We start from the raw sequence: 26,385 nt of genomic DNA on the forward strand, positions 1-26,385 counted from the left end.
GACGGCATATTTCTGCTCTTTCCAAAGATGTTCAATAGGATTTAGGTCAGGGCTCATAGAAGGTTACTTCAGAATAGTCCAATGTTTTCCTCTTAGCCATTCCAGGGTGTTTTTACCTGTGTGTTTTGGGTCATTATCCTGTTGCAAGACCCATGACCTGCGACTGAGAGTAAGCTTTCTGACACTGGGCAGCACATTTCTCTCTATAATCTCTTGATAGTCTTGAGATTTCATTGTACCCTGCATAGCAGCAAAGCAGCCTCAGAATATAACAGAGCCTCCTCCATGTTTCACAGTAGGGACAGTGTTCTTTTCTTGATATTCTTCATTTTTCCGTGAACATAGAGCTGATGTGCCTTGCCCAAACGTTCCATTTTTGTCTCATCTGTCCATAGGACATTCTCCCAGAAGCTTTGTGGCTTGTCAACATGTAATTTGGCAAATTCCAGTCTGGCTTTTTATGATTTTTATTCAATAATGGTGTCTTCCTTGGTCGCCTCCCATGAAGTCCACTTTGGCTCATACGACGACGGATGGTGTGATCTAACACTGATGTTCCTTGAGCTTGAAGTTCACCTTTAATCTGTGTAGAAGTTTTTCTGGGCTCTTTTGTTACTATTCGTATTATCTGTCTCTTTGTTTTTTCATCAGTTTTCCTCCTGCGGCCACATCCAGGGAGGTTGTCTACAGTCCCATGGAGCTTACATTTCTGAATAATATGTGCAACTGTAGTCATAGGAACATCACGCTGCTTGGAGATGGTCTTATAACTTTTACCTTTAACATGTTTGTCTATAATTTTCTTTCTAATCTCCTGAGACAATTCTTTTCCTTCGCTTCCTCTGGTCCATGTTGAGTGTGATACACACCATGTCACCAAACAGCACAGTGAGTATCTGTAGCCCTATATACAGGCCACTCACTGATTCCAAGATTGTAGACACCTGTGATGATAGTTAGTGGACACACCGTGATTTACCATGTCCCTTTTGTCACATTATTTTCAGGAGTACCATCATTTCTGTCCAGGCCTATTTCATGAGTTTTATTTTTATTTTTTTAATTCTGTTTAAGCATGGCTGAAAAGCAATGTCTGACTTTCATTTGTTCATTTTCATAGATCTTTTATTATTAGTTTTGTCAGATTCAAGTTATTTCTGTGACCATTGTGGGATTTTCTGTCATTAAACGAAGGGTACCAACAATTTTGACCACATGTGTATCTATCAATTATCTATCTATTATCTATCTCTCTATTATCTATCTATCATCTTACTTTCTATCATCTATATCAATTATCTATCATCTATTATCTATATCTATTATCTATCTAGTATATGTTACCTATCTATCTATCTATCTATCTATCTATCTATCTATCTATCTATCATATATTATCTATCTATCTATATCTATTTCATGCACCATCTATCTTTGTGTCTATCTATATGTTATGTTTCGTTTGTTCATTGCACTGTTGCTTTTTTATTTATACTTTTTAAAGCTGCTTTTCTCACACTTTTTGTCTTTTTTTTTTTACCATAGACCTCTATTATTTTTGGTTCTTATGTTTAACAAACCACAGGCAACAAAATAGGTGTACACTTGCAGAAGAGTGTATGAAAAAATATTCCAAGTTTTATCCAGAACACTGACAGTGTTTCTTTTCTCCTTTTCATCCATGTGCCGTCTGTGTTTGTTTTTTTACATCTGTGTGACATTTGTGTACGATCCTTTTTCATACAACTGTCTTAAACCATGCATACAATCACATACAGTTTCCAAGGTTTATAATAGAAATCTATCCTTAAAAATTGGATGTTCTGTGTGAGGTCCGATTTTTTTTTTTTTTTTATTCTCACACCCATGTGTCTGTCTCATTGGACCGCAATAAAAATAATTCATCCTGCATGCAGATGGGGGAGGAGGGGGATGCAGCTAATTTATACCCTGTGATGATTATTATTACTATTATGCCAGTTAATATTTCCCCGTAGACCCCCGGTGTGTGTCTGCAATTATGTGTCCCATCTCCCCCCTTACAGCGCTTTCTCTAAGCAAATCCATAGAGAGGATGGAGGAGGGGGGTGTGAGTGGTCCGGCTCTCCCACATCTCAGTGCTGGAGACACTTCACAGCTTGGGGTCTTCTCTATCCAGAAAGAATCCTACGTCTTCCCTGCACATGGATTACCTAGAATTATCTTGGCTCGATATGCCAGCGAGCCAACAGGACGAGCATCCGTCACCTCCGTAAGTATCCGTATGTCGCCACCTCCGCTGGGCACTTTTACCATTAACTCTTAGAATGGGGTTTACCAAACTGGGGGTCAAAGATCATCACGTTTTATGATGACGGACACTAGGGACAATTTTATAAGACCCCAATTTGCCATATATGCGGTCCTGGGCTTCCCCACCTTCGTAGGATCAAGTTACAAACTGAGCTCTGCTACATCCATATCAAACTTATATGTTCCAAATGGGGTTGACCACTTACGGGAAAAAAAATATATATATTTTTTTTACTTAAATGCATGTATTTGGTGCTAAAAATCATTTTTGCAGTTACAAATATTGCACCGTTTTGCTTTTATATGCTCCTTGCTTTAATGCACATTCAACTTTGATGCGGCCTGTGATCATAAATCGGCCTAGAAAATGGCAGATAAAATAGTTGCAAACTCCCCCAGAACGAGCTCACTGGTAGATTTTCTGTTGACTCATTGTGCAACCTGTAATACACAGTGCAACAAAGAGGCTACAGAAGGCAAAAATGTATAATCAAACCCAATTTCATATTTTAGTCCCAAATATATGCACACATCCTCTTTTAAAGGGTTTTCCACTACATAATTGTTTGACTTGTCAATCAAACATGTCAAGAAAATGCAATTATTGGGGTTCATCATTGATCCCCCAAGAAAAGAGGTTTCCATACCTCCCATTAATTTCAGAAATCGGAACAAGAGGTGATTGCAATTCTCTGATGTCTGACTGATGTCATGAAAGTGTTAAAGGGGGCTCCCATCATGGAAGAGAATGTGAGTGAAGAGTTCCTCTCCTTTCCATTCCCGCTGGTGACAGCCAGAGCTCCCATAGGTTATCAGACCTTTATATCATATCTTGTGGCTATGCAATCAACGTCCGAGATTGGCAAACCACTTTAAGTGTATTATGCATTAGAAGTGTTAGTTTTTCACCCCCATTATTCATCAAGAGGTTCTGCAGCAGCTGAGACTATATGGAATAATGCTCCCCCCAATATAAATTAGGAAACTTGTCCTGTGACAAGTTCGTAGCCTGTACCTTATACTTTATTATGGTCACAGAGGTAGCAGGTGACGTTTAATATCCTGACTGTAGGGGGATGAACATTGCCCCATATATAACCGGGTATGGATGAGTAATGTATGCTATGGACGCACAGGCTGAACATGTTGGTCACTTCTGGGTGCTTTCTATTAAAGGGAACATCTATCTTTATTAGATTTGTATGCAGGGCAATAAAGGGGTAAGTGGATCCCCAATCTCCCATCGGTGAGCAATATGAATGGCACATGTTGCTCTCTCTAGAGATCTGCAGAAAACTAATATCTAAGGGCCCGGGCTCCGGGATCCATCCCTGGTGCTTGTGGCTTTAGATGAGGGATATAATGTATCGGATATATGGGAAGTTTGTGTGAGGATCCCGTTTGGGCAGAAATCCACTCACATGCCGCAGCAAGGTGGTCACAGAAATGTCATAGAAAGCCGGTCACCTGTAGATATACCAAGGAATTCATACCCCGCACCCCTCATCATATGGGTCAGATGGAGGCCGGGGACATTAATATTAGGATTATCTCGTTAATTACAAAATCCACTATTCCTGATTGATCACATACAGTGAGAACACAGGAACCACATCGGGAGGATGTGATAGCGAGATGTGGGCTGTCTCTCTGTCTGTCTGCCTATTATCTATCTATCTATCATCTATTATCTATCTCTATATCTATCTATCTATATATCTATTTATCTATTATTTATCTATCTACTGTATTATCTATCATCTATCTATTATCATCTATCTATTATCATCTATCTATCTCTATATCTATCTATTATCTATCTCTATATCTCTATATCTATCTATCTATCTATTATCTATCTATCTATCTATCTATCTATCTATCTATCTATCTATCTATCCATGTAATAACTAATAGAAGCCTGGCTTGAGAATTCTGTCATTTCTTACGTTTTCACAGTTATTACCTAGTTGTAAAAATCACCTGTCACTGGTGGTCTTTATCTGTAACACCCACATATCAGGAGAATGGAGGACTTGTGCCTCCTTTCCCCTCTCTGCAAAGCGGAGGACAAGTCAGGAAAGGGTGGTCCGTTTTACCCATTATTGTATATGGGGGATTTAGAGGGAAAAACAATTGTGCGCCGTTCTGCTTCCAGGTCACATGCAAAAATCTGCCGTTCTGGGAACATATTATAGAACTGCCTAACAGTCAGATAGTGGTAACAATGTGACTCCTTTTAGGATTTTAGGAACTTTTAGAAACTTATTATGATAATGTTGATGTCCCAGTGACTTTACCTGCATGGGCGGATATATCATTGGTGCAACCTGTGCAGCCGCTCAGGGGTCCAAGAGGTAAGGGGGCCCATTTATACCTTAACAGCAGGAGGTATCGTGCATTATGATGAACTATTGGACTGCACATTTTGTTCTGGGGCCCTCTTCTGTCTGGGGACCTCTTCTGTCTGGGGCCCTCTTCTGTCTGGGGCCCTCTTCTGTCTGGGGCCACCAGTGTTTACCTGTGTTGTTCGCTGTTTCAGAGGCTCAGAGTCCTGCTCTGTCCATGCTTTACACTGCAGCTCTGCTTCTTCTGATCAGCTGCTGGGTATATAGCACAAGCCCATCACAAGCTCACTAGGAAAACATTACAGTGGGGGTGAGATGTCAAGACACCATCAGCAGGAAAAGGGGCAGAAAAAGGAGGACTCATCCTCTGTCAGGGCGAGTCTGCTCCAATCAATCGATGGCCTTACTTCTGTCTGTCTGTAGTCTGGAGCTCATGTAGATGCTCCTGGCTGCTGTTTAGTGAATGTGATTTCCCATGGTAGAGGGGTCAATAGATTCTCAGCTCCTTCACACTGTTCCTAATTGCTGGCAATAATAAGAGTTATGGAGAGTATATGGTGGAATTGCTGGTTAAGCAATGATCTGATGCATTCCACTAAACATCCCCCATAGTAAAAGTCAGGACTATTTATTCTGCTTCTTGTATTTCAAAGCTCGGCTAAGAAAAAAACAGATAAGAGTCACAAACTCTCCTGTTAAACCATCAGAACAAGCTCACTGATAGATTCTCAGTTAGCTCATTTTGCAGTCAGCATTGGAGTGTGGAACGTGGAGGCTATAAAAGCCAAATGGTGCAAAAAAATTTTATGAAACCAAACTGTAAAAATAATTTTTGCCCAAAATACATGTTACCATTAAAAAAAAAAAAAAAAAAAGTCCCCATAGACAGACAACCCATTTTACGAATATTGATTCATTTTACAAAATGGCTTTTTACTTTCAGAATGTAAACATTCCCTTCAAAATATTGACTGGGAAATCAGGAGTTTCAAATATTGATTTGAGACTTGGTTTTATAATGGACGTATCCAGAGTGGTCAACAGAATATTAGAGGAGTGAGATAATTCTCATAGGGGGCTACTGTTTTTCCTTGGGCAGACCCCCAGGTGGAGTAGAAAGAATGATGGACCAAGCAATGCTCCCTGGGAAAATGATATGCAGATGAGCTCTCCTCCAAGAGGAAGCAAGCTGGCTCTCTAGTGACACCTATAGGTGGTAGCGACCCTAGAAGTCAATGTCAGCCCCTTTAACAAGACTTGCCCCGGGATATTTTAGCCAAACCAGAGTTATCTTGAAAATAAAAACACATCCATCTTTAGACTGCTGCTTTGGGTTTCTTGCCCCTCATTAGTACAGTTCTAATTGCTTTTCACTCAGACAACTAAAAGCTTACTCCGGCAGGAGTCCAAAAAAAAAAAAGAAGAGTTTCTGGCTGCCATTTAATTCTAGAAAACCCATTCAGGTGCGAGGAGAGGGTCCCAAATCTGTTACCCCTCCCATCTATTGTATTTGGTATTAGGTGCAGGACTCCTGTCTACAGAAAAGAACCATGGACGCTAGGAAATGAGAATCGGAAGTCATGTGACACCAAGCCAGCAAACACCAGTCATGTCCTAGGTGTCAAAACATGGCTCCGTAAAGGGGGCTATGGTTACTCTTTGTGAATACTGCCAGCTGGAGGGGGAAGGTTTAATCCCCCCATATACAATAGATAGTTATTTGTGGAACGATCGTTTGACTGACAGCTATCTCTCCCAACTCCCCCATACACAGGGGTGTTCAGCTGAGCATCCATGTGTTGTGAGGGAGCTTCTGCTAGATTCTTCTGTCAGCAGCTTGTCTTGATGGTGAACAAAATGATCCGTTATTCAACAGGCCGGATCCTTTTATCCTCAAAACGACATTTGTCAGGTGGTCCCCATACACATCAGACTGTGAGATGATTCCGTTGATATAGGTTAGGGACCCCTATCGAGGCACTTTTATCCCTATTAGAATTGAGCGTCAGAACATATTCTTGACCACCACTCCATTCCTTCGCTATGGGACTGCCGAAAAAGCCGAGCGTTATGCTCAGCAGTCCCGTACACAATAATTGGAGCGGTGGTCCGACATGCGCACTGATGTTCAATTCTAATGGGGATAAAAGTGCCCCATTCTGCTGATCGGTGTGGATCCTAGTTGTTGGACCCCACCTATCCAGTGATTAGGTGATCACTTATCTTTACCAAACATACCAATAAGGAATTTAGATTGTGAGCCCCATTGGGGACAGCAATGATAATGTCCGTAAAGCCCTGCGGAATATAATGACTCTCTATAAGCAAAGCATAATAACCAGACAACCCCTTTAATCTCTAGGTGTCAAAACATTTCCTCCTACAGGAGACCCAATTTGGTCCTTGTGTGTCCTCTTCTCTTGACTTGGGCAGATTTATTACCAGCTGTCGGACATGTCTAGCAGTACACACCGCACCTCCCAAAGAATATACACCCATTGAAAAATATAGCGCCCACCACTGCACACTGTGTTGGCAGCATACAAAAATGTAATGAGCCCCGTGGCCAAAGAATTTCTGTCTGATGATGAAGGATATAATATTAAGGTATCTGTGGGCGGTGGTCCGGGGGTCCCGCCGATCAGTCCTAGTACTGATTTGATCGTAGCTGAGAAGGAATGATGTGCGGCCGATCATATAAACAAAATAAGGGCTGTGATGTTCCTGTTCCTACCTCCAAACATTCTCCAGGGGGGCTGACAGTCAAATGGACAGAATCTATGTTAAGCATCTCTTTCAAAGGCCATTGAGTGGTATTGATCGAGATGTCAAGGGAAGAAGGCGAGAAACAGGTTCTCCTTTCATGTCAGCTCTTATAATGGGGTCTGACTCCTTCCCTGCTATCATTATCATTTCCACCTCCTCTGTGTCAAGTCCCATTGGAATGGGGTCTGCTGACCACATACAATCATGAGGTTGTATGGGGTCCGCCATACCCTACGGCCCAAGTTTCCTTTCATTTCTTATCTACATACGGTGGAGGACTAGATATAATGTAATTAATGGAGAGGATAGATGAGATGATTCCACCCTGCACATCCCTGTTCACACAAAGCATTCGAGAATACTGATAAAGTTGCATTTGTTGAGACTTCTGTTGAAACCTATTCAGCCAAACAATAAAGGCCCATATATTCATCATTTATCATATGGCTTCTTTATGTCGGACAATCACTATGAACACTCAGTAATGTTTTAAAGAGATAATCCTTACAGTAGTATTCCAGGCAAAACTGAGTCTCATTTATCAAAACTTTCCAAAACAAAACCTGTCTCATTGCAACCAATCACAGCACAGCTTCCATTTCTAAAACAGCTCTGGCGAAATGAAAGCTGGGCTGCGATTGGTTGCTATGGGCAACAAAGATTGCTCTTGTTTTAGACCGTTTGGGTAAATTTTCCTCACTGTTTTATGTCTAAGGGGGCGCAGCATGAGAATCTCTGTCTCTTGCCCCGTCTCTACAGGCCCCATAGTAAACATTAGGCCCCGACTCATCAAGGCTGGTGTTATGCCCAGAATCCACTCCTAAGTTGACACTCTTCAATTGAAAAAGCTGCAAAAAAAAACCTAGTGGGGGGAAAAAAGCTTCAAAATACCTTTTAAAAACATCATAAAAAATCATTGTAAAAGAGGGTCTGATCTAAAACCATGGGGCAGAGTCATCATTGCTTTTGCTCCTGTTTTTTGTCTAGTTTTGTGCGCTTTTTATGTTTTGTTTTTTTTTGTCATGTTCATCTTTTCATTTGCCCTTTTTTTTAAATCACTTTTTTATTTATTCGCCTGTTTTATTAGTTTTTTAATGTTCAGTATTATCGGTGTGGTTTGGGGGTTGTTGCCTGAATAATCAATTGAGACTCTGAAAAGTTGCAAAAATGTTGTGCAAATCCACTCCTAGTCCAAATCTGAAGAGATTTTATGTTTGCCAGAATTTTTAGCACTTTTTTTTTTTGCCATATTTTGCGAAACGTTGTATTTTTTTTACACTAAAAGAATACTAAAGAAGCGATAGAGACCATTTTCAAATGTACGCAAAATTCATGAACCGCTTGCACCTGTTGGTGAATTTGGCGCAAAAACCTTAGCAAATATCACAAGACAAAAAAAATGACTTAAAAAAAAGTACAAATGATGAATTGGGTTACTTGTCCTCATGGATTTCTTTTGGGAACCATCTACGATTTGTCGGTCTAAAAAAAAAAACATTCACCTAAGGGTGGGTTTACACTGAGGGTTTTTTATGATTTTTTAGAGCAGAAACTTACCAAATCTGCCCTAAAAAATTGGAATTTCTGCCCCCAAAAAACTCAGTAAAAAGACTCAGTGTGAACATAGCCTTAGGGTGGTTCCACATACAGCACTCCAAGGAAGTCTGTATTTTTAGGTGTTTATCCTGCCATTTTTTTTACCATCTTTTTTGCAGCAATCAGCACTGTGGACAGATGTTGGTTGTACGTCAGTGGGGAAATATAGAATTAAAAAAAAAAGCAAAACGCTTTTTTTTGTGGTATTTTATCACACTGGGTGTCTTTTTATCACATTTGGGGGGGTTCCTTGCCTTTTTTCTCCAGCAACAACATGGTTTAGGTGTGATGGGTTTTAATATGTGTTCACTTTGTCTTATCAACAGGATGAAAGAAGATCATAGGATCCCACCTTTAAAAAAAAATCATTATTTTTCTAAAAATAATGCAGATCCAATACTTACTATATTTCGGGGTGAAAAGACATGGCTGATGCTTGGTGACCCTCATCCTTTCTCTTTCAGGTTTCTGTGTGGGATATCGCACAATCTGAACCTTCAGGTTAAAGCTGAGCCAACCAGCCCGACCCTACAGATGGACACGGGGGGATATTTTAGTCCCGGGGGCATGTCGGACACCAGCAGCAGCTATGGACTGTCTGTAGGAGGACAGTCTCAAGGACTGGATTCTCCCATTGCTTTACTTGGATTTTCCGATAATGGGGAGAAGCTTTTTGTTGATAGCCCTCCATCTCTGAGTGACGAGCCCACCATGCAATGTGTTTTGAGGTCTGTCCCCAAGCGACTGTGCCTGGTATGTGGTGACACGGCATCAGGATTTCATTATGGGGTGGCATCTTGTGAGGCATGCAAAGCATTTTTTAAGCGCACCATCCAAGGTAAGAATCTGTGAGTTACAGGTTTACACATCACTGTCATTATTATATTCCAGACCTAAGAGGGACTGATCTATTATACTCATCACTGCCATTATTATACTTCGGTCCTAGTAAGGACTGATCTATTATACTCATCACTGCCATTATTATACTTCGGTCCTAGTAAGGACTGATCTATTATACTCATCACTGCCAATATTATACTTCGGTCCTAGTAAGGACTGATCTATTATACTCATCACTGCCATTATTATACTTCGGTCCTAGTAAGGACTGATCTATTATACTCATCACTGCCATTATTATACTCCGGTCCTAGGAAGGACTGATCTATTATACTCATCACTGCCATTATTATACTCCGCCCTAGGAAGGACTGATCTATTATACTCATCATTGCCATTATTATACTTCGGTCCTAGGAAGGACTGATCTATTATACTCATCACTGCCATTATTATACTCCGCTCTAGGAAGGACTGATCTATTATACTCATCATTGCCATTATTATACTCCGGTCCTAGGAAGGACTGATCTATTATACTTATCACTGCCAATATTATACTTCGGTCCTAGTAAGGACTGATCTATTATACTCATCACTGCCAATATTATACTTCGGTCCTAGTAAGGACTGATCTATTATACTCATCACTGCTATTATTATACTTCGGTCCTAGGAAGGACTGATCTATTATACTCATCACTGCCATTATTATACTCCGCCCTAGGAAGGACTGATCTATTATACTCATCACTGCCAATATTATACTTCGGTCCTAGTAAGGACTGATCTATTATACTCATCACTGCCAATATTATACTTCGGTCCTAGTAAGGACTAATCTATTATACTCATCACTGCCAATATTATACTTCGGTCCTAGTAAGGACTGATCTATTATACTCATCACTGCCAATATTATACTTCGGTCCTAGGAAGGACTGATCTATTATACTCATCACTGCCATTATTATACTCCGGTCCTAGGAAGGACTGATCTATTATACTCATCACTGCCATTATTATACTCCGGTCCTAGGAAGGACTGATCTATTATACTCATCACTGCCATTATTATACTTCGGTCCTAGGAAGGACTGATCTATTATACTCATCACTGCCATTATTATACTCCGGTCCTAGGAAGAACTGATCTATTATACTCATCACTGCCATTATTATACTCCGGTCCTAGGAAGGACTGATCTATTATACTCATCACTGCCATTATTATACTTCGGTCCTAGGAAGGACTGATCTATTATACTCATCACTGCCATTATTATACTTCGGTCCTAGGAAGGACTGATCTATTATACTCATCACTGCCATTATTATACTTCGGTCCTAGGAAGGACTGATCTATTATACTCATCACTGCCATTATTATACTCTGGTTCTAGGAAGGACTGATCTATTATACTCATTACTGCACTGCCATTATTATACTTCGGTCCTAGGAAGGACTGATCTATTATACTCATTACTGCACTGCCATTATTATACTCTGGTTCTAGGAAGGACTGATCCATTATACTCATCACTGCCATTATTATACTCCGGTCCTAGGACACATAGGCAGATCATACACGTCACATGGCTGGAGTCTCCATTACACATGGCGGCAGCAGGTATCAGCCCTCCGGCACAGTACTGAGGAGAGTGTTTGGGGAATAGTGATGAATATTAATGGTGCATTGAGTAACATGGCAGCCTGTCTATATCTGTAATTCTGGAGTGATCCTAGCGCCATTTTGCCCTCCCCTGAACTTCTACAGACACAATGTTATTTGGCAGCTCCCTGATGGACGAGGCCAGAGGTTATAACAACATAATTAAATCTTTATTGATTAATCTTCATAACTAAACAGGTAAAGAGTAATCCCCGATCACCACGGGATGAGACAGATTGGCATTAACCCCTTCTCCTCATACATACAGGACTGCTATAGTGTATTGGGTGCAGTATGAACCAGATATATATGAAGCCTGGCAGCAGATCCCCATTAATCGCTAGTATAATAAAATATTCTATAAGTTTCTAATATACTTTATATTTGAATTCACCATTTTCAAGATATTTGCTTGCTGTCAGTGAACAAGAACATTCTTCTTTACATCCTGAAAATAAAAATATATCCAAATGACCTAGGTTAGTAAGTATGTTAGACCTGATGAGGCTGGTGCACTTACTTTGAAATCCATGTCAGAATGTCTGTATAATCCTTTTATTAAAATGTGTATTTTATGAGTTCAGCTAAAGTGTGGGAGAGCCCAAGTGTATTCAGTCCCTGCACACCCAGCTTGACTGACAGCTACAGTTTGTACTGAGCAGTTTGAGATCTCAGCAGGGAGGAGGGACACTGAGGAGCTGCCAATCGGGGCATCTTTTTACTGGTGTTTTCCGGTGGCTTTTTTTTTTAAACTCCATTTAACAATGAATAAAGGAAGCAAAACCGACGCCAAAACTATCAAAAAGACGCAGAGCGTTTTCCAGGCACCTTTTGAGCCTTCCCATTGACTTCTATTGTACTGTTTTGGGCATTTTCCAAGTGGAAAATGCCTGAAGATTGGACAGGTCACTTTATTTAACCACTTTGGTAACATGAAGCTGTTAAAAAATGCTCAGAAGACTGAACATATATGTACAACGAGTTGTTTTTGCATAGAATCATTATTTTGAGCTTTTTCAGGTGGTTTCGGGGCCAGTCCACCTGAAAAAGACATTGTGTGAACATATCCTTAGGTTTCTATTTTTTGCTACTATGCAAACTATGTTATTCATGGACATACTGTAATAAACCTGGTGACACTGAATGACGAGTGTGAATAGAGTCAACGATATGTAGAAATTAAGTCTCAGAAAAATGAAGATATTTTCATGTGGAGGTCCTAATGAAAGTCTGCAGATAATGCCATGAGTGAAGATGTCTGATCCATTATTAAGGAAGCTGATTCTACAAATATTACATGTTTCCTAAATTTAATGGGTCCATTGGTGTCACCGGGCAGCAGCAATACATAGGGATGACTGGTCAGCTGCAAGGAGCCTGATGGGGTGAAGGCACAATGTATAGTCATCACGTAAATTTCTTTTAGCCCTTGGAAGGTTATGGATCCTGTGAGATATGTTGTGCGTGAGTCAAGGCCTTAAATTGGTTGAATAATTTCCATTGATCTGTGTGTGAAGGCTCAATATGTGAAAGGGAAAAGGCGTTACACAGCTCCGGTGTCATCGTCTCTTTCATCGACAAAGCCCTGAAAAAGGAGTTCTGCAAACGAAAGCCGAGGAGACCAGACAAACAAATCTATGAAGTGTTTTCATTATTTTTGTAAGATGATCTATTTGGATAGTTATCATTAGACTCATTATCCATGGGACCTTATTAATGAGCTTGAAATGTAAAAGATATGTTCACACTGAGATTTTTTAGGAGTTTTTCTGAGCAGATCCTCATGCTCAAAAACTGCTTCAAAAACGCTTGGAAAACTCTTCCAATTTACGTCTATGTGAAATCCACTTTGCTGTTTATATGAGGAATTTTTTAGCTTTTTCTTGTTTTGCCTGAAGAGGTTTTGAAGAACAGGTGGAAAAATAAAAAAGAGTGCAAGACACTTCTAGGAAAAGTATACCTCTCCAAACTAGCCACGCTTCAGGAAAAACTTTCTTGCAAAACTCTTCAAAACCTTTTCAGGGAAAGAAAAACTTGTCCAAAAACTTCCGCAAACAGGAGAGTTTCTCAAAGCGGTTTTTATATGAAAAACTAATGTGTTTTTTTAAATTACTTTAACTCAAGAACATAGCCTTAGAGATCACAAAAATATAGTTTTACAAGTCTGGCATATACATCACTTATTGTCACATTCGGGTGAGAATTACATGATTTGAGGCCGGTCAAGCACCTATGAAAATAAAAATACTCAATATTATGTGCAGTGACGAGGCTCTTCTATGAGAGAGAAAGATATTGTGACGCTATTAGGCCAAGATAGTACAAGAGAAATCCTCGTGGTCATCAAGATCAAAGGGTCTGCACACCTTGGATGGCTAACAAGTGAACCATTTCTCAGACATTTTAGGACCAGTGATCAGTGGAAATGCAATTTCTAGAACTATATTTATTAAAAAAAAATTGCAATCAATGTTTTTTTTTACCAATGCTATTTCTAAAGTAAGTCGCACTGTAGTCCATACGAGCAATAAGACTCTCTGCGTCACTTATTGAAAACCCTTGGTTGGATGAATGTATTGAAAAATTAATTTAGGGTTAGGTTTATAGATACAATAGGGGTGTAACTATAGTGGGTGCAGGGATTAAAGTCCCATCTGTATGGAGCGCCCCCTACCACAGGGCCACCGAGTCCTAAGTACCGGGTCTCCCTTCTGGCTCTGGCGATGTCACGGTGGCTAGACCCCGGCCTGTGACCCTGTTAAGAGGGATCCAATAAAGGAATAACAGTTCGATGTGTGGGTGGTGATGATGATGTGGTGCAGTGCCGGTCGCAGTAATTAACGAGGACACCAGGTTGCAGTCTCTTTACCTCTTTACTGAAGGCTCAGGATCCTCAGTCTGGAATACGGTTAACCGGGCGGTGAGAGTCCGGCTGGTCCGATGGCACATCCAGAGTTCTCCTTGCAGGTGGAAATCAGTGCCTACCTCCTAGCGCCTATATGTTGTAGTCCTTCCCTGCTGAGCACCACGGGATAGTCCTCACAACCGCTGTGTCTGCGTTCGATGTTCTTCCTCTCTGTCCCCCAGATGATCTGGCTAGGACGCACCCGTATGAAGGGGAGGCCTGGAGCTATTCTGGGACCCTAGAGTCGCCCCTCTCCCACAATTGCCTCCTTGGTCTGCTTAGGCGATTTGGGTGAGACAACCAACCTATGATTAGCTGTCCTGCCGTGTTCAAAGTTGTACATAAAGTCTCTTACTTTCTCGGTGCCCCGGCCACCGGCTATGCGCCTCAGAAGGATGTTGCCTCGGTCCCACGGCACGACTCCTTCTGGTGCCTTCTCCTAAATGCTGTGATCACTCTTCTCACTTTTCCACAGTATCCTTCACCTCGTGTCCTTTCTTAAGATGCCGCCGCAAGATAGTGCAGGCGCGACTCCGTAACAATCTCTCTCTTTTCAGGCCCGCTATCAGGATCCCCTCCTTGACAGATCCTCTCTTTTACTCTTCCGGGCTCTCTTCTCCCTGACTTCCTGTCCAACCCCCAGTTTTACCAGACTGTGAGGAGTGGCCTACTAGATAGAACCACTCCTCCTGGTGGCCGGAGTGTGAAGTGTACTGTGTGTCTGTGATACCTGGTCAGGTGAACTCCTTCAGTGCCATCAGACGTACCATCACTCCCCTTAGTGGCGGAGCATCAGTACTGCAACGACCAGGACTCTGGGGCGCTGCATGTACACTAGAGTCTAGGGGACTCAAAATGTCCCTTTGGCCCATAGAAGAAAAACAACACTACTAAAGACCCATGTAAGTTGGAGCTCCTGTTGGAAATTTTGCATTAAGCTCCACGAGCCGCAAGTTACCCCAATCCCTGTAGGTAGCACATGTTGGTAAGTTGCTTTCTATGAATCCACATGGGAATAGTTTTTAGGGTGAGTTGTGTAGGGTGGAAGGTAAAGTGGTTGGGGCTTCACCAAGCATAGATTTGGCTCTCCATATAGGTGTAAGGTTAATATTAAAGAACCACCAAATCAAAGAGAAAAATTAGTCCCCTTTTAGCTTCTTCTTGACACCATCATGCAACTCTCAACCACTTGGCGCCCCAGTATAATTTTTGTGTACATTTCCCAAAACTTCTACCACCTGTGGATGGTACATCTCACCACAAGCAACAGGGATAAGACCAACCTGGAATCGACCCTCTCTCGTCTCTCTAATAAGTACATCTTTGCTCCAACTTTTCATGATCCAGTTTTGAATTTATGGCAATATACTGGAGTTCCAGGAGAATAAGTAAGTTTAGGAGAATAAGTAAGTTTAGGAGAAGTAAGTTTAGGAAAAGAAGCAAGTTTAGGAGAAGTAAGTTTAGGAGAAGAAGTAAGTTTAGGAGAAGAAGTAAGTTTAGGGGAAGAAATAAGTTTAGGAGAAGAAATAAGTTTAGGAGAAGAAGTAAGTTTAGGGGAAGAAATAAGTTTAGGAGAAGAAATAAGTTTAGGAGAAGAAGTAAGTTTAGGAGAAGAAGTAAGTTTTGGAGAAGAAATAAGTTTAGGAGAAGAAGTAAGTTTAGGAGAAGTAAGTTTTGAAGAAGTAAGTTTTGGAGAAGAAGCAAGTTTAGGAGAAGTAAGTTTAGGAGAAGAAGTAAGTTTAAGAGAAGTACGTTTAGGAGAAGAAGTAAGTTTAGGAGAAGAAGTAAGTTTAGGAGAAGAAATAAGTTTAGGAGAAGAAGTAAGTTTTGGAGAAGAAATAAGTTTAGGAGAAGAAGTAAGTTTAGGAGAAGAAGTAAGTTTAGGGGAAGAAATAAGTTTAGGGGAAGAAATAAGTTTAGGGGAAGAAATAAGTTTAGGAGAAGAAGTAAGTTTAGGAGAAGAAGTAAGTTTTGAAGAAGTACGTTTTGGAGAAGAAGCAAGTTTAGGAGAAGTAAGTTTAGGAGAAGAAGTAAGTTTAAGAGAAGTACGTTTAGGAGAAGAAGTAAGTTTAGGAGAAGAAGTAAGTTTAGGAGAAGAAGTAAGTTTAGGGGAAGAAATAAGTTTAGGGGAAGAAATAAGTTTAGGGGAAGAAATAATTTTAGGAGAAGAAGTAAGTTTAGGAGAAGTAGTAAGTTTAGGACAAGAAGTGTTATGGTCCCAATGGCAGGGGACCTCGGAGATTACCGCAAAGTCTGCAAAACATAAATACTCGCTCTTAGGGAAGTGGTAACTAGGCTGACCATATACCTGATCCTAGCGCAAACACTAACAGCAGCCGGGGAACGTGCCTACGTTGATCCTAGACGTCTCGCGCCAGCCGGAGAAGTAACTAACCCTATCAGGGAAAATAAGACCTCTCTTGCCTCCAGAGAAAAGACCCCAAAGTAATACAAGCCCCCAACAAATAATAACGGTGAGGTAAGAAGAAAAGACAAACGTAAGAATGAACTAGATTTAGCAAAGAGAGGCCCACTGACTAATAGCAGAATATAGTAAGAAGACTTATATGGTCAGCAAAAAACCCTGCAAAATATCCACGCTGAATATCCAAGAACCCCCAAACCGACTGACGGTGTGGGGTGAGAATATCAGCCCCCTAGAGCTTCCAGCGATATCAGGAATCACATTTTGTACAAGCTGGACAAAAAATAAGAACAATGCAAATGATCAAAAGTACGAAAGCAGGACTTAGCTTATCTTGCAAAGAACCAGGACCTGAAGACAGGAGCAAACAGAAGTGAACTGATTACAACGATGCCAGGCACTGGACTGAGAATCCAGGAAGTTTAAATAGCAACACCCATGGTCTAACGAAGCAGGTGAGTACCAACCTGGTAAAAGACAATCCAAGTGCAAAATCACTAGTGACCACAAGAGGGAGCCAAAAGGTATAGTTCACAACAAAGAAGTAAGTTTAGGAGAAGTAGTAAGTTTTGGAGAAGAAATAAGTTTAGGAGAAGAAGTAAGTTTAGGGGAAGAAGTAAGTTTAGGGGAAGAAGTAAGTTTAGGGGAAGAAGTAAGTTTAGGAGAAGAAATAAGTTTAGGAGAAGAAGTAAGTTTTGGAGAAGAAATAAGTTTAGGAGAAGAAGTAAGTTTAGGAGAAGAAATAAGTTTAGGAGAAGAAATAAGTTTAGGAGAAGAAGTAAGTTGGAGAAGAAGTAAGTTTAGGGGAAGAAATAAGTTTAGGGGAAGAAGTAAGTTTAGGGGAAGAGCTAAGTTTAGGGGAAGAAATAAGTTTAGGAGAAGTAAGCTTGGAGCTGCCATTACTTGACAGCCGTTCCTCTCTCAGAAATAAAACATCAGCAGCCTGACGTAGATAACACATATGTCACTCTATACCAGTGTTCCCCAACTCCGGTCCTCCAGAGCCACCAACAGGTCATGTATTCAGGATTTCCTTAGTATTACCCAGGTGATCATTGCATTACCTGGAAAGGCAAGATTTCCATTACCTGTGCAATACTAAGGAAATCCTGAATACAACATGACCTGTTGTTGGCTCTTGTGGACCAGAGTTGGGGAACACTGCTCTATACTTTTATTTGATTGCAATATGGCTCAGTATAGACTTATATAACAGGTCTTACGTGATACTGCTCTGGGAAAGGGGGCCTCTTAGAGAAATCGAAAACACATATGTCCACTTTCCAGACCGCTGTCCACTCATTCATAATAATTTCTGCTTTAACTCCTTAATACCATACTGCAATTGAGGCCACCATGGCTAATTGAAGTATTGATGGGAGGCAGTGCCAAGTTTCCACAGGGTTTGTCTCCCCTCCATCCTCACACATGGACCCGAGGAGGAATCTGTCAGGCAAAAGAGAGCAGTCAATATTCATTAGTGTGTGTAAGCTTTGAGTGGCAGAGCATCCCCTCACATCGTAACATGGGGCCCCCCTAGGGACACGCTGCCATTATACAGCGGGCACTGCCTCTCCTCCACTTTCTCTCTGTTTATTCTCATTTGTAATTAAATAAGCTGCAAATACCCCAAAGGAACGAGAGGGGAAGATCAGAGAGGGGAGAGATGAGCCGTTATGCCATGTTTACATCTGTCTTACTGTTGCTGTCACCATTGCAGATGTCCGTATAGACAGCTTTATCACAAATTTGAGCGTCCCCCCGTTTGCGTCCTCCATCCTGTAACCCAAAGTCTTTAAATTCATCAATACGTTCTCATTTTCATGTAAGACTGGTAATTCGCACTCCATTCATCTTCTTGCTGGTGACATCTATTTAGGTATATATGCGTGCCGTTTCTGACCAGATTTTCAGGTGGAAAATCTGTTGTGTAATTCACAAAAAAAAATCATCCACATGCTGCAAAGAAGAGCCGACGTTACAATATTAAAATAAGCAGAATGTCAATTTATGATGTGGATCTCGTAGGAGATTTCATTCTTTGCAATGCACCATTTTCAAACCCATGACTGTTTTGTCACTGCGGATTTTGTAGAAGAAGCTGAAACCAATACATCCAATTGCAGCATATTCTTCAGAGTATGTGCACAAGGGTCAGATACTTAGTGGATTTTCCAGGCTGAAATTTCATTATTAGCATGTTCACAAAATCTCATCCACCTCTGCTGCTGAGAAAATGTGAATTTCGAATCCACAGAAAGTCAATTTGTGATGTGAATCTCATCGGCAATTTCATAATTTGCAGGATTTCCACCAAGATTTTGCTACTGATTCCAGTACATCCTGTAGGAACGTCTTCAGGCAGAAAATCTACAGCGTACTACAGTATAATGTGAATTAACAAAATCTCAACCGCACAAAAAATCTGCAGAGTAAAATGACCTGCGCTGCAGATTTGAGATCGTCAGGATGTCAAATTATGGTGCAGATTTTCACTGCAGTTTTGCAATGGAGCAAATCCAAACAAAAATACTGCAGCGGAAAAGCCCCCTGTGGATGTAATAAGTGACAGTTATATATAACTCCTTAGCACTGGCGATCAAGACTCCATTATGTGCTGGAGTTGTCCTCAACATTACTAGATCTTGTGAGCCCACAGACATGGTGCCTCAGGAGTCTCCGAAAGAAAATTAAATCAAAAACTGAGATACATAGGAACATCTATTGTGAAAAAAAAAATTGCAATTGACTAACATCCATAAAAGATACATCCCATGTTTAAAAGTACTGAATAGGGGCTACTCTACTCCACCAGCTGAGATAATATGGCATCCAGCTCTATGCATTGACTTCTTGGGTCTTCATCCAAGAAATGGCACCACTTTTGTCCATGCTTTGGGTCTGGTATTGAAGTTTAGCCCAATTTCAAGAGTTTGTTTCTCACAAGAGTCATTTATAGCATACCTACGGGATATGCCATATAGCCCCTGATTCGTCCCCCCGTTCTGGCTGTCGTCCCACCAACAGTGAATGGAAAGGTTGCGGCACATGCATTATTTCTTTCCATTCTTTACTACTGGAGTTCCAAACACAAGCTAGCACATTTATTGGGGGACCACCGTTCTGGAGACAGGTGCAGGTCTAGATCCTATTGGACAAATATGGGAGATCTTTCTCCACCTCCAATCATGGAGGATTGGGGGACCACCGTTCTGGAGACAGGTGCAGGTCTGCAACCTATCGGACAAATATGGGAGATCTTTCTCCACCTCCAATCATAGAAGATTGGGGGACCACCGCTCTGGAGACAGATGCAGGTCTAGAACCTATCGGACAAATATGGGAGATCTTTCTCCACCTCCAATCATGGAGGATTGAAGGACCACCGTTCTGGAGACAGGTGCAGGTCTGCAACCTATCAGACAAATATGGGAGATCTTTCTCCACCTCCAATCATAGAGGATTGGGGGACCACCGCTCTGGAGACAGATGCAGGTCTAGAACCTATCGGACAAATACGGGAGATCTCTCAGATATGCCATACATTTCTTTCACGAATCACCCCCTCTCCCACCCTAAGTGACGAAGGCAGAGCTTGATTACCAGACCTCAGTCGAAACTTGACAATGTCTCTAGAACACAAAGCAGATTGTTTTTTTTGGATAACCATTTTAATTCGTGTGATTTAGAGGTTTTCTATGTGTCCTCTGTATTGCATTTGTATTTTCCACAGGTAATATTGAATATAGCTGTCCTGTCGTGAATGACTGTGAAATTACCAAGAGGCGGAGGAAGTCTTGTCAAGCCTGCCGCTTCCGCAAGTGCCTGAAAGTTGGGATGATGAAGGAAGGTACATGCAAGAAAACTTACACTTTTGACCATAATTCATTCTGACAATGCTCTATGGTATCCCAATTAGTTCTTGTATAATTAATCAAATGCTTTAATTATGTAAATAATTTAAAGAAGATGTCCCATAAACAATTTATATAATCATCCATCCTGTTGAGAGGTAAATGATTGCTGGGTGACAGGATACTAACATGCTCACCCATCCTGAGACTGAAAGGCTAAAAGATACCTGTATGAATGGAGCAGTACTGAGCATGTGCGACCACTGCTCCTATAGACGGTGAATGGAGCAGTGGTCGCACATGCACACTGCTGCTCCTTTGACACAGTAGACATCGGAACCCCTGTTCTAGTGATTGGTGTGGGCGCCAGTTGTCAGACCCCCAGCGATCATACATTTTTATGTATTCTGTGTAAGAATGTTGATAATATTATTTATATGAGAAGCCCTTTAATGCACTAACCCTTAAAGATGACTTTGTAATAATATTAGTCCTAAATCTCATTTTGGCATACAAGCTGTATTGTACACAAAGCAAAAATGAGGACCCTACAGACCCCCCCATTATCCAAAGTGGGGTGAAATTAGCATTTTGCATATTGCTCCCCCCTTTTCTCAGGTGGTTAGCCATTTCTGTAAACTGCCCATGTAATATTTCTAACTCCCGAGAGGCTAGTCATGATTGTGAGGCATTGGAATTGGCTTTTCCAGGAGCAAACATGGTTATGGCAACCAGTCTGCTGCAAAATCTGCTTGTGTCACTTGTGGTTATGCTGCAGATTTGCAGCAGATTTCACTTTGTGCGTTGTGAAGGGTAAAAATGTGCTGAAAATGTATACTCTGGGAATGTAAAGCTTTTTTTGTAATGCATTGTATTGATGAGATTTCGTACATTTTCACCCACTTTGCTCCTGCTGTACGCTGCATAATCTGGTTAGAATATCCGCAGCATATATCATGGGTTCACTTTCACAGTAATTTTCACACAACTTACAAACCATATACATACGAGTTCTACTCAACGTCAATATGCAGCTTGAAAGCCCAGCGATATAGTGGTTGAATACAAAATTTTAACAAATGTAAAAAAAGGACTTTTTATTGAAGGGAAATTGTTGGGTTTTTTTTTTTAACACAACACATATAACTAAGATACATGAATCTGTCTTTAATTACATATATGAAATTCCGGTTTTAGGTGTGAGGCTGGATCGTGTCCGAGGTGGTAGACAGAAGTACAGACGTCCTGTGGAAGTGGAGACTCTAGATCCTTGCTCTTACCTCACCGTTCATCATCCATTCCAAGGAAAGAAGACATGTAGGTTTACGGCAAATATTATAAAATCAGATGGGACCGAGGAACCATATACTTACTCTAAATTCTCCTGTCTCCTGGCAGCAAACAAAGTAGTGTCTCATTTGGTCTTGGTGGAACCCGGGGAGATATTTGCTAGCCCTGATCTTGACCTTCAAGATGGCGATCTGCGCATCCTGACCACCCTGTGTGAGCTCATCAACCGCGAGCTGCTGGTCACCATCGGATGGGCCAAACATGTCCCAGGTACAGGGTTAGGTTACCTATTAATGACAATTTAAAGATGCCCAATGTGCCAGTATCACCACAGTGTGACAGCCATGATCCTCTGTGGGACACCAATAATAACAGAACTGTGAAAATATATTATTGTAGGTGTCCTGGTGCATCTTTCAGACCCTTGGTGACATTTAAAGGTCACGTAAGGGACCTTATGGCGTTGAGATCACCACAACTGCTTGCTACAATGTAGACACCATACTGTAACAGCCGATAACACATATTATTAGCAAGCTCTCATCGTGCCCCCGTATCCTCCCATTTTGGCAGAGCTAGACGAAACTGGCGTGAAAACGGCAAAACTCTTGCACAACTCCACATTGCACAAACATTTTGAGACTTGTCAAAGAGATTGAATTGTGACATAATCACTTTGATGAATTTTGTTAAAAAAAATGCTGCAGTTATTGCTCCATTTTTTTTTCTGGTGTTTTTCCAGCATTTTTTGTGAAGAACGCTGCCGCCAATAGTCAATAGGAAAATGTTAAATGTGCTAAAAACAGTAAAAAATATCTAAATTTAAAAAAAAAATGCACTTAAAAAGCTTGTAAAAAGAAATGCATAGAATCCGTGATGTTTCTTACAATTACCCAAACAAATAAATCTAAAGAAAACTATAGGGACCAATTTATCATTGCTTTTGTGCCTTTTTTCTATAGTAAAAATTCTGCTACTTGTGCCTTTTTTAAGTTACATTTATTTGTTATATTCATGTTTTTTTTTATTGTGCAGCATTTTGGGTGTTATTTAGTGAAGTTGAAGAATAATGTGCAACATTTTAAAGATTATTGAAAGGATCTTGAAAATTTTACTCTAAAAAGGCACAAAAAAAAGCAAAAGGGGGAAAAAATAAGCATCTTTGAATTTGCTCCAATTCTTCATTGTGCGCCCAAATCGATGTATTTGGTGCAAAATCCACCAACAGGGAAATGGATATATAACAATGGATGTATAAAGGGGAATTAATAATAATGTAATTCCTCATGTAATACTTTATTATGGATCTTCACTTTAAAAGATAATGGCAGTAAACCATATTTTTTTTTATGAAAATTTCAGTTTTCCAAGTAAAACTGTAAAATTTGATGCAGATAATTTGCCTGGCTGGATCCACAATGCTTTGCCTTAAAAAGCATCTGATAACCAAGCCATTTCATGGCAGCCTCTGACTCCCCTCCAAGTTTGGTTCTGTGCTATCAACCCCGGCATCTATCGAGTGGCTGCAAGAAGGACGCAGATTATCATCTCCAAATTAATGGTATTCTGGGTCCCTTCTCCAATTGTGACACGGCGGAGCCCCCTCCCCCGGTGATAGCAATCTCCAATATTTCCCAATTAAACAGAGCACTCAATATATAAAGAAACAATTGTATTGCCATAGTGTGAAAAAGACAGGTAATGGAGGCTGACACCACAAAGAGGAGCTAATTGAAAGGAACGGGAGAGCGTGACAGGGCAGGAGGTTCCTGCTGATATTCAGCACAAAACACACCCAGATCACAGTGAAGGTTACTGGAGAAGGTGGAATCGGCTATGACCAGGACAATGTCAAAAGGGGTTGCAGAGGTAACGGTCACTACAAAGGCCATAGAAGAATAGATAGCTGCATCATAACTGGCACGTGACAAATAGAGGGCACGGATTCAGATTTTATATTTGGATCCACAAATATATACAAGCTGTCCCACTTTGAGAACAGGTCTCTGAAAGCCTTTCATTGTCTAGGGGACTGCTGGAGCTAGCCAAATGCTGTATTCGGCCATTTCCCTATATACAGTTAATAGAGTGTCGGCATGAATGTACGGTCACCGCTTGCTCCTTTAACTTGGTAATTTCAGAGTTCCTTTCTCAGGATTGGTGGAACTCCTACTGGATAGACCACCAGCGATCAGTTGAGTCCTTGCAAGCTATGGCTCTGCATGTGACTTCTCCTACTGCATTGTCTCCCGTACACCTTCGATAGTTGTCAGCCAAACTCTCCTTTGGCCGACTGCTATTACTCCCAAAACCCTCTCGCACATACATACATGTTCTGCCGAGCGTGCCTGTGATTTCAATGGGGAGAGGGTACAATGAGGCTCCTAGATACATGAAGTGGCGTCTTATCTTTGCCAATATTGACCTTACCCAAATATATCCTCTTCCTGATCCTATACAATTAACACAATGTCTAATCTCCCCCCTTAGGCTTCTCAGTCCTCTCGTTGGTTGACCAGATGGCACTACTGCAGAGCGCGTGGATGGAAATCCTGGTCCTGGGCATCGTCTATCGCTCACTACCGATGAACGACGAGCTGGCAGTGGCAGAGAACTTCTTGTTGGGCAGAGAACAATGCCGCAGTTCAGGACTTCTAAACCTCCATTCGGTTCTGCTTCAGCTGGTCAGGAAATATCGAAAAACTAAGGTGGACAAGGAAGAATTTGTCACCCTGAAGGCCATGGCTCTCGCTAACTCAGGTATTCATCACCCATCTGTCTGCGCTGATATATGCGTCATGACGATGAAGGGGTTGCTTAGGAAAATGTAAGCAAAGGACTCACTTGGAAGCAGTGTTACACTGTCAGAGCCAAAGGGAGTCTGTCACCCCTTAAAATTGCAAATTCAGCTACTTAAACATTTAAAAAAGGAATTTGGCCCCTATAAAAATCATACCAGAAATATTCATTTTAGTGCGGAACTTTCAGCCCCTATGGTAATAATATCCCCCATCCTGGCCCCGTGTATCTCATTCCTGGCTTCAGCCATATGTTCTCCCATCCTGCCCTCATGAGTATCCATTCTGCCCCATATGATCTCCCCATCCTGCCCCATCTGTCTCCATCGTACCCATCCTGCCCCATGATCCTGCTCGATCTGTCTTCAACCCTGCTCCATCTGTCTCCAATCCTGCCCCCAGTGTCTCCAATCATGCCCCCATGTCTTTCATCCTGCCCCGTGTCTCCAATCATGCCCCGTATCTCCATTCTGCCCTGTGTCTCCAATCATGCCCGTATCTCCATTCTGCCCCCTATGTCTCCAATCATACCCCCATGTCTGCAATCCTGCCCCATCTGTCTCCAATCCTGGCCCATCTGTCTCCAATCCTGCCCCATCTGTCTACAGTCCTGCCCCCAGTGTCTCCAGCATTCTGTCCCAGTGTCTCCAGCATTCTGCCCCCAGTGTGTCCAGCGTTCTGCCCCCAGTGTATCCAGCGTTCTGACCCCAGTGTGTCCAGCATTCTGACCCCAGTGTGTCCAGCATTCTGACCCCAGTGTGTCCAGCATTCTGACCCCAGTGTGTCCAGCATTCTGACCCCAGTGTGTCCAGCATTCTGCCCCCAGTGTATCCAGCGTTCTGCCCCCAGTGTGTCCAGCGTTCTGACCCCAGTGTGTCCAGCGTTCTGACCCCAGTGTGTCCAGCATTCTGACCCCAGTGTGTCCAGCATTCTGACCCCAGTGTGTCCAGCATTCTGCCCCCAGTGTGTCCAGCATTCTGCCCCCAGTGTGTCCAACATTCAGACCCTGACCCCAGTGTGTCCAACATTCTGCCCTGGGCCCCCCGGATCGCCGCTCTCAATAAAAAAAAACAAAAAAAAACGAGTTCTTCTTACCTGGCCACGCTCCTGCGGCGAAGCTCCCTCCACGCAGCTGAATCGCGCACTTGCCGGCGACATGCGCGCTGCCTCTGATTGGCTGGCGGCTGCTAACTATTGACATGCGGGCGTGGGCCCGCACCCGCACGTCAATAGCATTAAACTGCCACCGTGCCGGTAGGGGCCTGGTGAGCAGATGAGACGGGGCCCGATGTGGTCCCCTCAGCTCACCAGGCCCCATACGCAATGCCAGTTAGAGCGGTAATGCCCTGATGGCGGACGAAGTCAATCTGAGTGGTAGTCCAGGGCCCCCCACACCACTGAGCCCTGGGCTACCACCCAGATTGACCTCATTATAATCCGCCACTGTCAGTGACAGGCCACATTGTACCCAAACCCTTGTGTATCTAAACAGGCTGCGAAGACCATATGGGCGCAACCTATGAAAAATCTCTACCAATAACACTTGGCATAAATGTGCAGTGTGTACTTGGAAATTTCGGTATTTTTAACAATAA

General features: G+C 41.8%; 1 protein-coding gene across 2 annotated transcripts in view; it reads left to right on the forward strand.

The window, feature by feature from the left end:
* Window positions 1–2,093: 2,093 nt before the first annotated feature.
* Window positions 2,094–26,385, forward strand: part of LOC143805848 (estrogen-related receptor gamma-like) — a 29,960-nt gene continuing 5,668 nt past the window's right edge. The window contains exons 1-6 of one of the 2 annotated variants that reach the window (XM_077285566.1): window positions 2,094–2,251; window positions 9,467–9,840; window positions 20,582–20,698; window positions 21,900–22,019; window positions 22,101–22,262; window positions 24,483–24,752. In XM_077285566.1, coding sequence (XP_077141681.1) covers window positions 2,184–2,251; window positions 9,467–9,840; window positions 20,582–20,698; window positions 21,900–22,019; window positions 22,101–22,262; window positions 24,483–24,752 — 1,111 coding nt within the window. In that variant the 5' untranslated portion in view covers window positions 2,094–2,183. Of the gene's footprint in view, window positions 2,252–9,466; window positions 9,841–20,581; window positions 20,699–21,899; window positions 22,263–24,482; window positions 24,753–26,385 lie in introns of both variants that reach the window. The other variant, XM_077285565.1, reaches the window with a different exon arrangement.

The sequence above is a fragment of the Ranitomeya variabilis genome, chromosome 2 (genome assembly GCF_051348905.1).
Source record: "Ranitomeya variabilis isolate aRanVar5 chromosome 2, aRanVar5.hap1, whole genome shotgun sequence".
Taxonomy (NCBI): Eukaryota; Metazoa; Chordata; class Amphibia; order Anura; family Dendrobatidae; genus Ranitomeya; species Ranitomeya variabilis.